This window comes from Eutrigla gurnardus (genome assembly GCF_963514095.1).
Source record: "Eutrigla gurnardus genome assembly, chromosome: 19".
NCBI lineage: Eukaryota > Metazoa > Chordata > Actinopteri > Perciformes > Triglidae > Eutrigla > Eutrigla gurnardus.
In genome coordinates, this window is record NC_139930.1 from 17939392 (window position 1) to 17953900 (window position 14509).

At 41.2% G+C, this 14509-nt stretch overlaps 1 protein-coding gene across 1 annotated transcript in view; it reads left to right on the plus strand.

The window, feature by feature from the left end:
- Nucleotides 1-14509, plus strand: part of LOC311029676 (netrin receptor UNC5D-like) — a 145845-nt gene that overhangs the window by 76322 nt on the left and 55014 nt on the right. The window contains exon 2 of the mRNA XM_084034950.1: nt 7780-7977. Within this exon, the coding sequence (XP_083891076.1) occupies nt 7780-7977 (198 nt within the window). The remainder of the gene's footprint in view (nt 1-7779; nt 7978-14509) is intronic.

Here is a 14509-nt window from a genome sequence, read left to right on the forward strand (position 1 = left end):
AAAAAAAAAAAGCTTGGCATCAACACAGAGGGAAGATGAAGTCTACAAAACGCGGTCGTCTGACAGGAAAAGAGTTGACGTCGGTGCGTCATGTTTTGATTGGACGACATCTGGCGTGTGTCTCTGGGAAACTTGTCTTTGCCCGGGGAGTGCTTCGGTGGTCACACACACACACTACCACAGTGCGTGTCTGTGTCTGTGTGTGTGTGTGTGTGTGCATATGTCTGTTGTGTCCTGAGATGCCAGATGAGAGGTTTGCATCAATATTTGAACAAAGCGCTCTGGCATCTCTTTCTGTCGAGGCCGTGCTGTTTTTAAGAGGCTCAGAGGCAGAAGCAAGAAATGTATTGCTTCTGACGACCGGTTGCCATGAAATTACAAGTTAGAGGGTGGAGATTCAGAGCTCTGGGCATTTTCTGCAGTCTGACAGAAGTCACAGTGAGACTCGCCTGGGGGACGGGGGGGGGGGGCTGGATGGTAAAAAAAAAAAGGTTAAAATAATGATATCAAATCTGCCCTGTGGTGGAGCCGGGATTTTCTGAATAACATGGCTCGGACTTCCTTTTCGACAGCGGAGTCCATGCGGTGTGAATAACGCATAACACGTGGTTGCTGAGCATTACCTGTCGGGTTGTCAGGGAAACACCTGTCGGCCTTGTTGATGTGCTTTGAATAGCGGGTAGTTTCCACTAGTGGTGGGACGATATATCGTAATATCAATATATCGTGATACTCGTGTATTTTTCTCCTTCAGATACACAGATATTGTGATGCATATCGTAGATGATTTCTTGCGATATATCGTGTATTGCAGAATCGCGATATCATTGTTATCATGGGCAAAATATTGTGATATCATTATCGAGTGCAATATATCATGTATCATCATTATCGAGGGCAAAATATCATGATATCATCGTTATCGTGGGAAAAATATTGTGATATTATTGTTATTGTGGGCAAAATATTGTGATATCATTGTTATCGAGGGCAAAATATTGTGATATCATCGTTATCGTGAGTTACCCTGTGATTCCCACCCCTAGCTACCGGCCTTTCTCGCTCTGCTTGCCGTTTGCGATGGGAGAATAAGAAACCCCCACGTTTGCCTCACTTCGATTTTCCCCCCCATGGCGAGTCTGTCATTCAGAAACCTCTGCAGACAGACATGGAAGTGTGTGTGTGTGTGTGTGTGTGGGTGTGTGTGGGTGGGTGGGGTGATGTGATCCTTGAGTGGGCAAAAGTTGGCCAAGAAAAGCTTTTTTTCTTTCTTTTTGGACTCAGGTTTATAAGCACTTCCTTTTGTGTGTGTGTGTGTGTGTTTGTGCGTGTGTGTGTGTGTGTCTTCCTGCCGTGCACTCGGCTCCTCCGAGCAGATGCTCCCCCATCGCTTCTCACCGTCTTCAACACCCACCTATCAGCTGCTCCACCAATCTCCCTCCACCCCCGTTCTCCTCCGCGAGCTTCACCCCTGATCCCCCCGATCCGGACCATCCATCTGCTGCGCCGATCTGCGTCAGTGGCGAGGCGAGCCTCACACCGGGGCGTAGTTAATACATGCAGCGTTGACCAAGCTGTATTTATTAACGTATTGTCACGTTAGCTGCGAAGCCGCGACTTGTAGCGGCGATTCTGTCCCCCATCGCCAACTTACCATCTTATTTCTCACACCTGTTACTGAAATGTCAACATCGGGGAAGTCATTAACAAACATTTATGCCACTGGCTCTTAATTCTCAACAAAGAATTAATTAGTAGATCTGTGTGTCAATTCATGCCTAAGCAGCTGCTTCCTGCTAAATAATGCTGAACGCTGTCAAGTGAGTTAAAGCCGCTGCAGAACTTTTCCTCTTGCTTCTGTCCACTTCTTTAAAAAAAACTTTAATTCAGATAGAGCTTGTGATGCACGATGTCTGCTCACTGTTATTGTTTTAGAACTGCAGCATTTTTTAGGATATTAAAGGAACGGTCCAGCAGCCTCGCATGTGAGAATCCTTCTGAAAATGAGAAATGATTCAGGCTTCGAGCCACTGATTATTGGATAACACATTTAAGGCTATGTTGCATTTTATTAAAGCAATATATTCTCTCCCACTCTCTTTCTGGCTTCAACCCTCAAACACACACTGTCTCCTCCGTGTTTTTAAGTGTTCGTTATTAGCAGGAAAATCTTCTTTTTTAGTGCGACTTGTTAAGAGGTCGGAAATCCAGAGATCGCACATTCGCTATTATGACAGCAGTTATTTGAATTCAATGTGGTTCAATGGAAATTATTCATGAAGACCAACTGAAATGGAAACACAAATAAGTAAAATTGCATTTAAGTGTGAAGAGAGAGAGTCGTTACTGAAACTGCGAGTGCATTTGTATCCATTATGACTCTTTCAGATCAGATATAAGTTATCATTAATCAGCTCATCAATGCTGCACAAGAACATCACTACATCCTGTACATATGCAAGCTATTTTACCTGCAATGCTACGTTGTGAACAACAAATCCCTGTTGAAATTAGCAGTTAGCGTTAGCTGTTAGCAGGCGGCACGGTGTTGTTTGGCTAACCGCTAACGTCCATTGTGTTACATTGTGATCCATAAGTTTCCATTCAACATTTCCTGTATTCAATATCGAAAGTGATGTTACGCTGTTGTGATGAGTTCAAATGTTATTAAAATTATATGAATATAGTTGTTTTGAAGTAGATGATATTAAATAGATATTAGAGAGGTAATTATGACCTGTTTAACTTCCTTACACTCACTATATGCATCAAAATACATAATTAAACCTGCTATTTCCAAGATTGCTTCAATCAAATCATTTGCACAATTATTAATTTCCTAATTTGAATGTGCATGTAATCACTTTAGAGGATAACAACAAAGTGAAATATAATATTTTAGTTTTTTTTTTACTGTACTTACTCTGACTTTGGAACTGTTTCATCATGGTTCAGGGATGGTGGTCAAAAAAATAAAATAAAATGAATGTCCTTGGAAAGAAAATCGAAAATTGGCAACAAAAATTAAATCTGACTTGGCAGATCAGATCAATTGGAATTGGCTAACAACAATTGCGAGCAGCTCTCATAGTGATTTAATTAAAACTACTAATGCCAGGTTTTTTTTTTTATACAATCAAAGCAAATGTTTAAATAAAATGCAATCTTTTCTAACTTTAAAGGTGGTGTTATATCTACTTGGATACAAACAGGCAGAATTACTATTGGAGACACACTCCTGTCACCCAAACCCAACATGATGTTAAATCTCAGCTGTAACTAATCCACAACGAGCCGCTTTAATGATGTCGGATGGTGACAACCCTGTTAGAGGGAGTGACACGGAGCCGCCGGCGTGGACCGGGACCAGGTCTAGCATGAAACGGCAGCGACCCACATTAACCCCGCCACTAATTGTTTTTGCACAAATTGTCAAAAGGACAATCGGATGGAGCTCGAGTGCATGTGTGTGTTAACGATGGCTTCCTGTGAAGCACATGCAGAGTTCTGTGGCTGTTTGTCATTCGGCGGCGGCGGCCAGTTGCCGGGTGAGCAGGTGTTATAAATGCAGAGGGATGGATAAAAGCTTCATGATGCTGACAGTGAAAAGGTTAGAGAATGATGTCATAATGTTCCCACTTAGGATTTAATAGGTTCTCAAGCTCACTATCATTGTGTTGTACACTGTTTCATAGCAGGAATCTTTGGGTGTTGATTTTGATTCTTGATATCACAATTCAGATTTTAGATTCACGCATCATAATCGATTTTTTTGAATTCGTAAATACTTCAGGGTCCTCGGTGTGGCAAATTATTCGAGAATTGAGGTTATATAATTTAAATGATTTTGAAAAAGCTAAACTGATTACAATGATGTAAATACACAAAGGCCAACGATTACATTAATTCATGTTTAACTCTCCAGACGTTTTTTTCAACTACTGTTGATTTCACCTTTAAACCGGTTTACATCACCTTATTTGGTATCATTTTTTTTCAGCACAACCTCAACCTCAGCGTGTGACTTTACATTTTTTATTTTTTTTTTTCATTTTGACATACTGTATTAACAAATTGGACCTAAAATCACAAAAAAACATTAAATACGAGGAAAAAGTTTGATTTTGTACTGTGAAAACCGTTAAACATGTTTAATGAACCATTTTTATTACACTTAACTTAGAATTCAAATATAAATTGTATATTTCAAAAACCTAGTTACAAATTTAGCAAACAGAAGTTATATACAACTATTTACATGCACAAACTTTTTCTTCTAGTTATGCATGTGACTCTCTCTCTCTTGTTACCATAACAACCCAGCAGTACTTCCCTGTTTTCAGAATACCATGTGTTTGTTGAACTTAGTCACCCGGCTGCGATCTCGAATCTGAACTCCCAAGATTAGAGAGAAGGTGCATGTCATCTGCATATTTGATGACATGAGGTTTTCTCGTATACAAGCAGAACTCCACTAGGACCTGGTGTGTTCCTGTAGGATGGAGGATCAGATCAGCTGTTCTCTCAGTCTCTCCGAATCACGACGAGTGTGTCGGAGCAGCGGGCTTTTCCCCCTCGTCTCTTTTAAGGTTTCCACTAAAAGGCGTTGAATATGTTGAACTGACAGAAGAGACCCAGCTTACTAAATCGCTTTTAATTCTGCATGTGAGGAGACGGAGCGTTCACTGCACTTGAGGAAATTAAAACGTCGGCCTCGCTGCATCTCTGTGTGTGTGTGTGTGTGTGTGTGTGTTTCCAGGACTAAAGTGTGTATTGGAGACAGACAGAGAGAGTCTGATAGTGCCATCACTCAGCCCTCTGGTAGCGATATCTTGTTTGCCTCTCAAACTAGCCGAGATGTATCGGCGCCCCTCGTGTGTGTGTTATTGCCGGGCCGAAGCGTTGGTTGTAGATCACTTTGAGAACTGCAAAAGCGCCGGGTAGCGTAGCGGTCTCTCCTGAATGGCGACAGCGGCATATCGGGGAGAGATATTGATTTTTCTAGGAGCACGGCAACCGACCAATCACGGCCCTGCCTTTTGGTCCACGGTATGCAAATGAGGGGTCATCCTATAGTCCTAGCTTGTTGATCCGTCCCCAGAGTCACATGACCCACCACCACCATGAGGCCAACCGTCCTTGTCCCCTCATTGATGTTCCAGGTATCAGTCGCCATGACTTTAAACTGTCGCTCTAACACCTGATCTATGAACAAATGAGTCGTTACTTCGACGGGGTGGGGGGGGGCTTCACGGCTCCCCCGTTTCGACAGCTGTGTGTGTTTGCGTATTCATGTTCCCATCCATCATCGCACACCCCGGATGCACTCTTGTGTTTTTGCATCCATCCAAACACAAACACGGCATGTCGATGCTCCGCGTTACGAGGGGGGCTTTGCCTGGGGCAAGTCGTTTTCAAATTAAAAGCATGTCGCTTTGTTCAGGGGGTAAAACGTGTTGTCGCGTGGATGGGGGAAGAGGAAACGGCGAGCTGCTGTACACACACGCACACACACACACACGCACACACACACACAGTCTTTTATCTATTCCCCTCGATCAGGAGACATCCGGCAGGAAAAGGTAGGAGGATTAGATTAGCTAGAGAGAGAGAGAGCGAGTGGGGTTCTCTAATCCTGATGGGGTTTTCAGAGGTGCACCTAGGAACACGCCGGCGTGTCGCTTGGGGAGTCGGGATTGGGAGGGGCGGACGGGACGGTTTGCCTCGCTAAACCCCCCTTCGACTCTCATGAAAGAGGTTCCAGCTAAACGAGGGGGGGATTAGTCGGAGTGTAATTACACTTGCTGGGGGCCTTAGAAGTATCGAGACTGGAACGCACCTCAGACGGGTTCGGGGAAGAGGGGAGTAATGCCTGTTAAATGTGCTTCCAGTGCATTATGGGTGAATTCTCAGACGGAATTAACAGTCTTTAGTGAGCACCGACGTCTGAGGGGTCAAAGAGGGACGACTGTAGATCTGATCGACACTAGGACGACTCCGTCCTGTTCATGTTTATTCCAGTCATGATGTCTGCTTGTTGACGTGTTGTTATAGCCGCTACCAAAAAATTATCATACACTATAAAATACTTGTTTGGCGACAAAAACTGCTGCATGTTTCAGGCAAACAGCTCAGCCAACTCTCCAGAGAGTCTTTCCTCCTGAAAACTCGTAAAATCAGGCTTTTTCTCACCGACAAAACTGTGATTCTCTACTGTTGTTATTTGTTACCAAACAGAAGGAAAAGCAGAACATATATATTGAGCCAACAGTGTATCACAATTCCCAGCGGAGCTCAAACACCTCACCCTGCAAAAGAAAATACAGATGTTGGGGAAAACAATAGCACTAATGATGTAAATTATTAATATGAGACACTACAGGCATAAACATGGTTTTGCATGGACGGGTCATTTCTTTTTATTTTAATATTTTTGCAAAAAGTTACTTGAAAAGTGAAGCCAATACCGAATGCCTTAAACTTGCATTCTCTCGACTGGCCATCAGGGGTCGACTCGTTATCTGTTTTCAGGGCAGTCGATGAGAAAATGACCCAACTACGTACTTGATTTATTATCTCAGTAAACATTCAAACATTTTGAGATTTTGTCCGTAAAGTTAGCATAAGCCTCATTTTCATATTTAAATGAGATTTTAGAAAAAAGTTTCATGGTATTATCGATTAATTAAACATATACCCGTGTAGTGTATTTATACAATATGATAATACATTTCTTTAAAGGCCATTATTTCTCATCCTCTGAGCCAGAAATCTCAAAGGTCAGTAGCACTTTGTCGCAGCCCAACTCGTAAAACTGTGAATGACATTCACACGAGTCTACTCAACAAATAAAGTGATGTATTAACCAAAATCACGTAAAATAGAGATATTTTGCACCAAAGAGAGGAACCGTAGCTCCTGAAACAAACTCTCAAAATTCATTCCGATCTGTATTCCGAGCTGTTTTTTACTGAGGGATTTGTTTGTATATTATTTGCAGCCTGATTTATACAACATTTTATTCTCGCAAAAAACAGAGTGTAGACTGTTGACAGGATTCTCTGGCTTATGGAGCGATATAAAAGAGAGATTCAGAATTTTCTCTGTGAAGAATTTTCCCTCTAATATGTCAACAAGAGTTTCAGATATCAGCTCTTTATATTTATGCAAATGAACACACATTTGAGAGATAATGCTTTGTTTGGAAAAAAAACATGCAAAATAAAACTTAATTGTCTTTGTGTAAGTAATCAATTGGCGGAGTTTCACAATGGTATCTGTTATCCATCCATCCATCCATCCTTAATGTTTTAATGCAGATTGTGTTGCAAGTTGGCAAAAATCAAGCGTCGCTTTCTGCAAAAATCCCCCGTAGCCTGGTCCGTCCGTCCCTCCGTACTTAAAATATGAAACATTCAGGAAGATTTTGCTCCACAGAGGGTTTCCTACACACCACTGTGGTAGCGGACGGACTGTTGGGACCGGGGCGATGCTCGTGTTGTGCTATTTCTCAAGTTGTGCTTCGGAAACTATTTGTTGAGGGGCGACGTCGCGGCGAGGAGTAATGGCTGCTTGTTTGGTCTGGTTGCAGGGGAGAGGAAGGGGGTGAGGGATTGTTGAAGACGGACATCAAGCTAGCTTTTACTGTGTTTTTTCTTTGTTGACAACAACAACCCACTGCAGGGTTAGTCGGCCATCTTGCTTGTCAATTAATAATTTACTCTTTGTAGTTCCATTTTCTGAGCCTCATTTGAATTTTTTTTTTTTAATCCCCTGCAGGTCCCCGAGGTGAAGCCCTGCAGCATGGCCAGCTGCCCCACTTCCTGGAGGAGCCCGTGGACGCCTACATCGTCAAGAGCAACCCCATCAAGCTCCGGTGTCAGGCTCGGCCCGCCCTCCAGATCTTCTTCAAGTGCAACGGCGAGTGGGTCCACCAGAGCCAGCACCTGTCTCAGGAGCACACGGACATGGGGACAGGTATGGCAAAACAGTGTATTTAACAGAGTACAGACAGAAAAAGGCACTGAAGGATACACAGACATGCAACTTAAACCCTATTTTCTTTCCCCCGTGACGTCTTCTCCCTGTCACTTTAAGTTACGAGGACATGCGTTCACATCTCTGAGGACGGAAGTCTTAAGGAGGAACTTTGGGGCTTTATGACGAAGCCTTTCGGCCGCGTCCAAGTCCCGCAAATACATTTCTCTCGCTGCTTTACTGCACGCCGTGTGTCACATTTGATCCAAACCGAAATGACATCTTTTAGACCATGAAAGGCACCTACTTGTTCAAATTTAAGGATTTGACTTTGAACCGAGAATGGTGTCTTTTATACTGATGCAACTTGCTGAAATGCAGTTGTTGTTGTTTTAACTTCACATTCAAACCACAAAGAGAGATGTCCTTTTCTTTCTTTTTTTCCCTCTATGGCCCCCTTTTTCTGTTTTTATTGCATCATCTCACAATGAGTAATAAAATATACAAAAAACGAAATTATGCTTTCTTTTTCTCCACTAAGATGAACTTGAATTAGAATTAAATTGACTGATTCTCAAATCAACATTTCGAAAAGAGGCAGCAGCCTTTGGTTCTGAAAAGTGAAGCCAATACCGAATGCCTTAAACTTGCATTCTCTCTACTGGCCATCAGGGGGCGACTCATGATCCGATTGAATGGAAGTCTATGAGAAAATTACCCTACTTCTCAGTTGACTAATTATTTCAGTAAATATTGTAAACAACATCGTCTCAATCTCTAGTTTCAAATCTTCTTCAATCCATCCGTTGCTACTCCGCAGTCCAAATATGGTCACTTCCATTCACTGCAAAGATTTCAAAATGGAGAGTTGGGTTTCTGGATCTGGAAGTATCCTGATAATGAAGGTGCTAGTCTTGTTGTGGTCCTAATATCCAGGTGAACAGAAATGTAGATATATTAGCTAAACTAATATAATTAGGCCTTGGCAATGCACTGAATGTCACATGATCATCATTTAACCGGATTGTAACAGGATGAAGACGTATCGGATGAAGGCGAGATATTTATGAGCCCGTCTCGGCTGCTATTAGTGCGACAGTGTTGATGCGTCACTTAACACAGAGCACCAATCAATATCTCCCTCCAGCAGTAACAATGGACCTCTAAATTTGTAGTGTCTCTAGTCAGGATTCATAGCGCTGCTCCCATCTGGCTCCTTATCACCGTTCATATCCGATCCCACTGGGAGAGGCTCGAAGGAAGGAGGACTTCAGAAGGGGAAAGGACCCGAGACTGAGGATAAAAAAACCCCAAAAAAGAAAAATCCACCTGTGCTAGTATCTCATAAAAGGATCTGTCCAGGCCTTGACTTTTATCTGGATGTGTCTGTCTAAACACCAGCTGCTGGGAGATGCCACTCAAAAATAATGTGCATGTGATAATTAGGGTGTTTTATTAGCCTTCATTGTAACTTGACCTTTTTGCTGAAAGCGGCATAGAAAACCAGGAAGAATGGATTTTGTTTGAAAAAAATTTCCCTCTGCTGTGACGGGAGCAAAGTGAAGCATTTAACAGGTAAAGAGTCAGTTTTCTTCAGGAGAGGTTTGAGACTGAAAGCAGTGATGAGGAGAGTCAATATTGGACTTATATTCACCAGGAGTCCTAAAAGCCCGGCGCTACATGAATGCTAACGCTGCTCCATATCTGCTGGATGTGTGATTAAAGCTAGGGTCGGTAATATCTTCAACCAACTTTTTGTACGTGCTAAAATTCCCATTACATCCCGACAAAAAAGAAAGAAAAAATAATCGATTACTGTGGAATATGCTCTCAAGTGGTCAGACATCAGTAATTACAGGTTTTATAATTAAAGACCACTTTAATAATGTGTTTAATATGTTTTTATTTGTAATAAGTAAAAACAATATACAGGGTTGCCCATAAAGTTGGAATCATCAAATGTTATGGAGTCAAACAAATGTTATGGAGTCAAACAAATGTTATGTATGAATTAATTTCACCTGGGTAATTGTAACACCTGATGTGATCATTGCATTTGATAAAAAGTTTAACATTTGCTTTGTAATTTGTTATTGCAGTGATAATCAGGCCTTAATTGATAAAAACAAGTTAGTTAAAACTCAATTTGAGCTACTTTATTGGTATGAGGACGTTTTATGTGCCTGTAATGCTTAAAAGTTGTATTTTTCACTTACCAAGAAATCAATCTGCAGAAGTCTTTACGCAAATGTAAAGACATAATTAGACAAATCAATCATAATTAGAAAAATATGTTTGGAAAAAGTAATTGCATTACCTCAGTATAGTGGTTTTTGTTGTACTGATGGAGGTTCCAGGTGCATTAAAACCTACAAGGCCTTCTGAATATTTCGATCTGCACACGGCAACTTAATAAAACCTAATGGAGCGATGTGATGAACGCCGTATGAGGCGTGAAGTCTATAGTTTATAGGCGAATGTTTCAGTAATGCACTTTTGTTTTGTATCATCAGCGTACGGGGATAGTTGGCCAAACTTCTCATCTCGGTGCTCAGCGTTGTAATCAGACACAGGACAGGGGGGCGAGCTGGAAGAAACGGAGGGAGGTCGTAAACGTACAGCCCCCCTCCCCCTGAAAGCTGTAACTATAGAATGTTAACATCATCATTGTTCAACACATCGTTTACACCGCAGACGTCCTCTGGAGCGTGGCGTCGTTTTCAGATTCCCCATCCCTCATTTCTCCATTACACGTTGATTTGTTTTGTTCAGGTAAAGTGTGATGGCTTCTGAAACTAAAAAATGTAATAGCCGGTAGCAACGCCGGCCTTCCTTTTTATGGCTTTGGCGGGAACAATAACAATGCATAACTGTCCAAAACTTTGTTTGTTAGTAGAATGGTGTTTTTTAGCAATGTGCAAAAAGGAATAACTGTCTTTTTTCCCATTTAAATCTTTGATCCTTTTTCCAACGTTCTGGCAAACAGAATACTAATGTTATTTATCTTATCTCTTTATTAATTAATTTTCATCGGGTTTAGCAGGTCAATACTATCACCGTCACATTCCTTATTCTCAGACGCCGGCATATAACTGATTTACACACATAATTTCTGTAATCACACATTTACTTATACTTTGGACAAAACCAAGATGACTTTAAGTCTTATGCCGCCATGTCTGGAGGGACTCTGGTTTAGGTGTGCACCATTATCATCGACGTGATATCGCAGGGAAAAACGCCTGGAGGGTAGTTTTTTAGTCAAATTTGGGCTTGGACGTGCTTTAGCATACGCAGGCATGGGATCCAGAGGATGCATGTTTCTACACTGTATCTTTCACTAACTGCGGAGGTGGGCCGACATGCTACATGTTGAGAAAATGAACATCTCGCCTTCTGGCTGTCCATCCAGACTTCATCTACAACTGTATCAAGCTGTTCTAGTCCGAGTCAGGTGGTGGGAGGGCCCCCGGGTTCGGCAGCGAGCAGGAGGCTGTAGCTATTAAAGCTGTGGATTAAATGCATACGGATTGAAAAACATGTGCCCTAACATGGTTTGACCAGGGGGAGGGGGGTCGTGTTTGTCCAGAGGCAACTCAGCTAGGGATATAGTCTATCTTAGCTTTGTGCTGTGTTGTTTTTCTCACATTCAGTCTTAGCTCAGATGTGCCTTCCAGGAGACAGCAGACAAGACAGTGGGAAAAAAACAAGAAGAAAATATCCATTACAGCTTCTGTGAATAGATTCGACTGCTGCTGCCCTTAAGCATGAAAAAAAAAAGACAAATACACGGTCTATTTCAACTGGATGAATTGTGTCGTGTTTCTTGATTTGTTCGATGTGAAGCTGAGGAGAGAGAAAAAGAGAAAGATATTTTCAACACCGTGTAATGCTTTAATATTTCATACCTGCAACTCATCTTCTCTGCGAGCTAATCCTGACTGCTAAACTTTCCGTGACAACGTGTGAGCTGCATCTGTCTTGTGAATCCTTAAGATTTATAGCAGAAGAAAAAAATGGGAGTTCTTCCCCAAAAGATGTCAGATATTTATAGTTTCGAGTAAATCCTCTGAAATAGAGAACCGGAGTGCAAAATCAAACATAATGTGTAATGAATACAACCTTATTTATGTGTTTGGACATGATGCTTTAAAGGTGTATCTTCTAGTACTGCAGATACAACCTTACACTTGACAGCTGGCTCTTCTGGACCGACCACATTTATTTAGAGCAGGACGCCGCTGTTCATGTAACTTAACTCTCAGCATTTCTCTGAGACGGCAACATAAAGAAACAGCAGTGTCAGGTGTTGAAAGAAATGTCTTTTCTTGGCTTTTTGTATTTCACTACTGGAACTAAGGTGCTCTTCACCATGAAGGCTGTTGTTGTTAAAAACAGCTTTTCTGCCCAGATCTCATACATATCGGATTATTTCATGTCTCATGTATTCAATTTATACTTTGCACACAGGCAGAGAGTTCAAAGAATAAACCCAACTTTCTTGTCTTGTGAGGATTTAAACAAGACACGGATGTCACGGATCACCAGCAGGGTAACGTGTAGGCTGTAATGAATGGCCATTTATTATCATCATGCAGTTATTATGAATAATAACATTGTTGTGCTGTTCAAACCATTAACTGGACTCGCTGTCAACCTGGGATAAATTGCTTCTAATCAATATTGAAAAGTTTTGTGAGATAAAAGAAGACGCTGACGTTTTGAGTTTATTAGATGCGTGTGTTGTGTTGGCTTTTTGGTATATTTGAGTAATGTCATTTGAAAGATGCCTCCTTTATTGCAGAGATTCCCATTGTGAGGACCGACTCCGTTATTGTCAAATTCACTGAAGTTCACGGTCTGCGGTGGAAACGTTATCAGCGGAGCAGCGTGAGATATATTAGCTGAGTTTTTGTCGCATGAATCAGTTATGAGCACTGGGGGGAAGCAGAATGTTTTGGCGAGGCGTTTTAAAACGAAAAGTTTTGTGAAAAATGTGCTTATCAGCTTCAACTGGGGGCAGAGAGTTAGAAGAGAAGATCAATACCGTCTATCATCTCAATGTGAAGCTGCAGCCAGCTAATGTAGCTTAGCACAGAGACAAGATATTTCTTGGTCTGGCAACACAGGGAGACTGAGCCAAGAAAATAGTCCAGAACATGGTGTCAATGAATGAGCTTTAGTAGTGTGGATGTGGATTCATTTTTTTTTCATCATTTGTTTATTTGGGGAGGACCATGCATATAAATGGACACTTAGCGCAAATACATCACTTTGTGTAAATATGCCAGATTTTGCTAGAAGCTAATTTCCATCCGCAGTTTTCACACATAGAGCGACATAAAACTGGGACGTTACAGAAGATACAAGTAAAAACAGAGGATACAAGTAAAATACAGAAGATGCAAGTAAATAACAAGATACAAGTAAATAACAAGATACAAGTAAAAACAGAAGATACAAGTAAAAACAGAAGATACAAGTAACAGAAGATACGAGTAAAAATCAAAAGATACAAATAAAAAACAGAAGATACACGTAAAAACAAGATACAAGTAAAAAACAAGATACAAGTAAAAAACAAGATACAACTAAAATGCAAGATACAAGTGACAAACAGAAGATACAAGTTTCTGCCACCTTTGGTTGATTTCCAGTCTTTGTGCTAAGCTAAGCTAACGATAGCTTAGCATACAGACAAAAGAGTGATATTGATTTTCTCATCTAACTTTGCAAGAAAGCGGGAAAAAAAGCATATTTCCCAAAATATGCTGACTTTTTATTTCTGAAGCCTTCCCTTTAAATTCACAGACTGTACGTCCATTATTTAGAAAACTACTCCTGAGAGGCCCAGATATTGTTGGCGAACAGGAAGCTTGGTTAATAAGAAACGTGGAAACCGTGAGGTGAGGGCTAAAGCAGACAGAAGGCGGCGGCGATAACGGTAAACTCCTCAGTCGGTCTCATTACTGGTCTCATACCTTATTTTATTTTTTCAAACCGCTGTGGCGTTTTGAAAATAGTCCACTAAAAAGGAGAGGATTGATTCTCCAAGTAGGAAAAAATATAATCTTTGAGTGATGCAGACTTTGCAGACGTGAATATAATGAGGCCCGACAACAAACGATGATGCTGCAGCATGCAGAGATGTTGAAAGTGCTGCGTTGGAGATATTTTTTCCCAATAACCTACACACTCTATAAAATGTGTACAATAACAGTAGAAATGAACAGCGGTAATAGGGTTTTTTTTTTTTTTCTGCTGTCAAATCACATCACAAGCTTTAATGCATTTCAAGCATTCAAATGAGATGCAGTTATTTAAAAAAACAGGATTTAATCGACGCAAACACAAGCGGATCGATGTGTGCAGAGGCCAACTAGTATTACAAATCGGAGGGTGCAGATTCATCACTTAAGTCTGACTTGTTGCCTTCTACTACTTTAGGAGGTTTATTCGTGGAGGAGTTCATATTTTTTGTAAAAATCACCTTTTTGAGAAGACAGTTAATGGTAAGAAGTGCCAATTAATT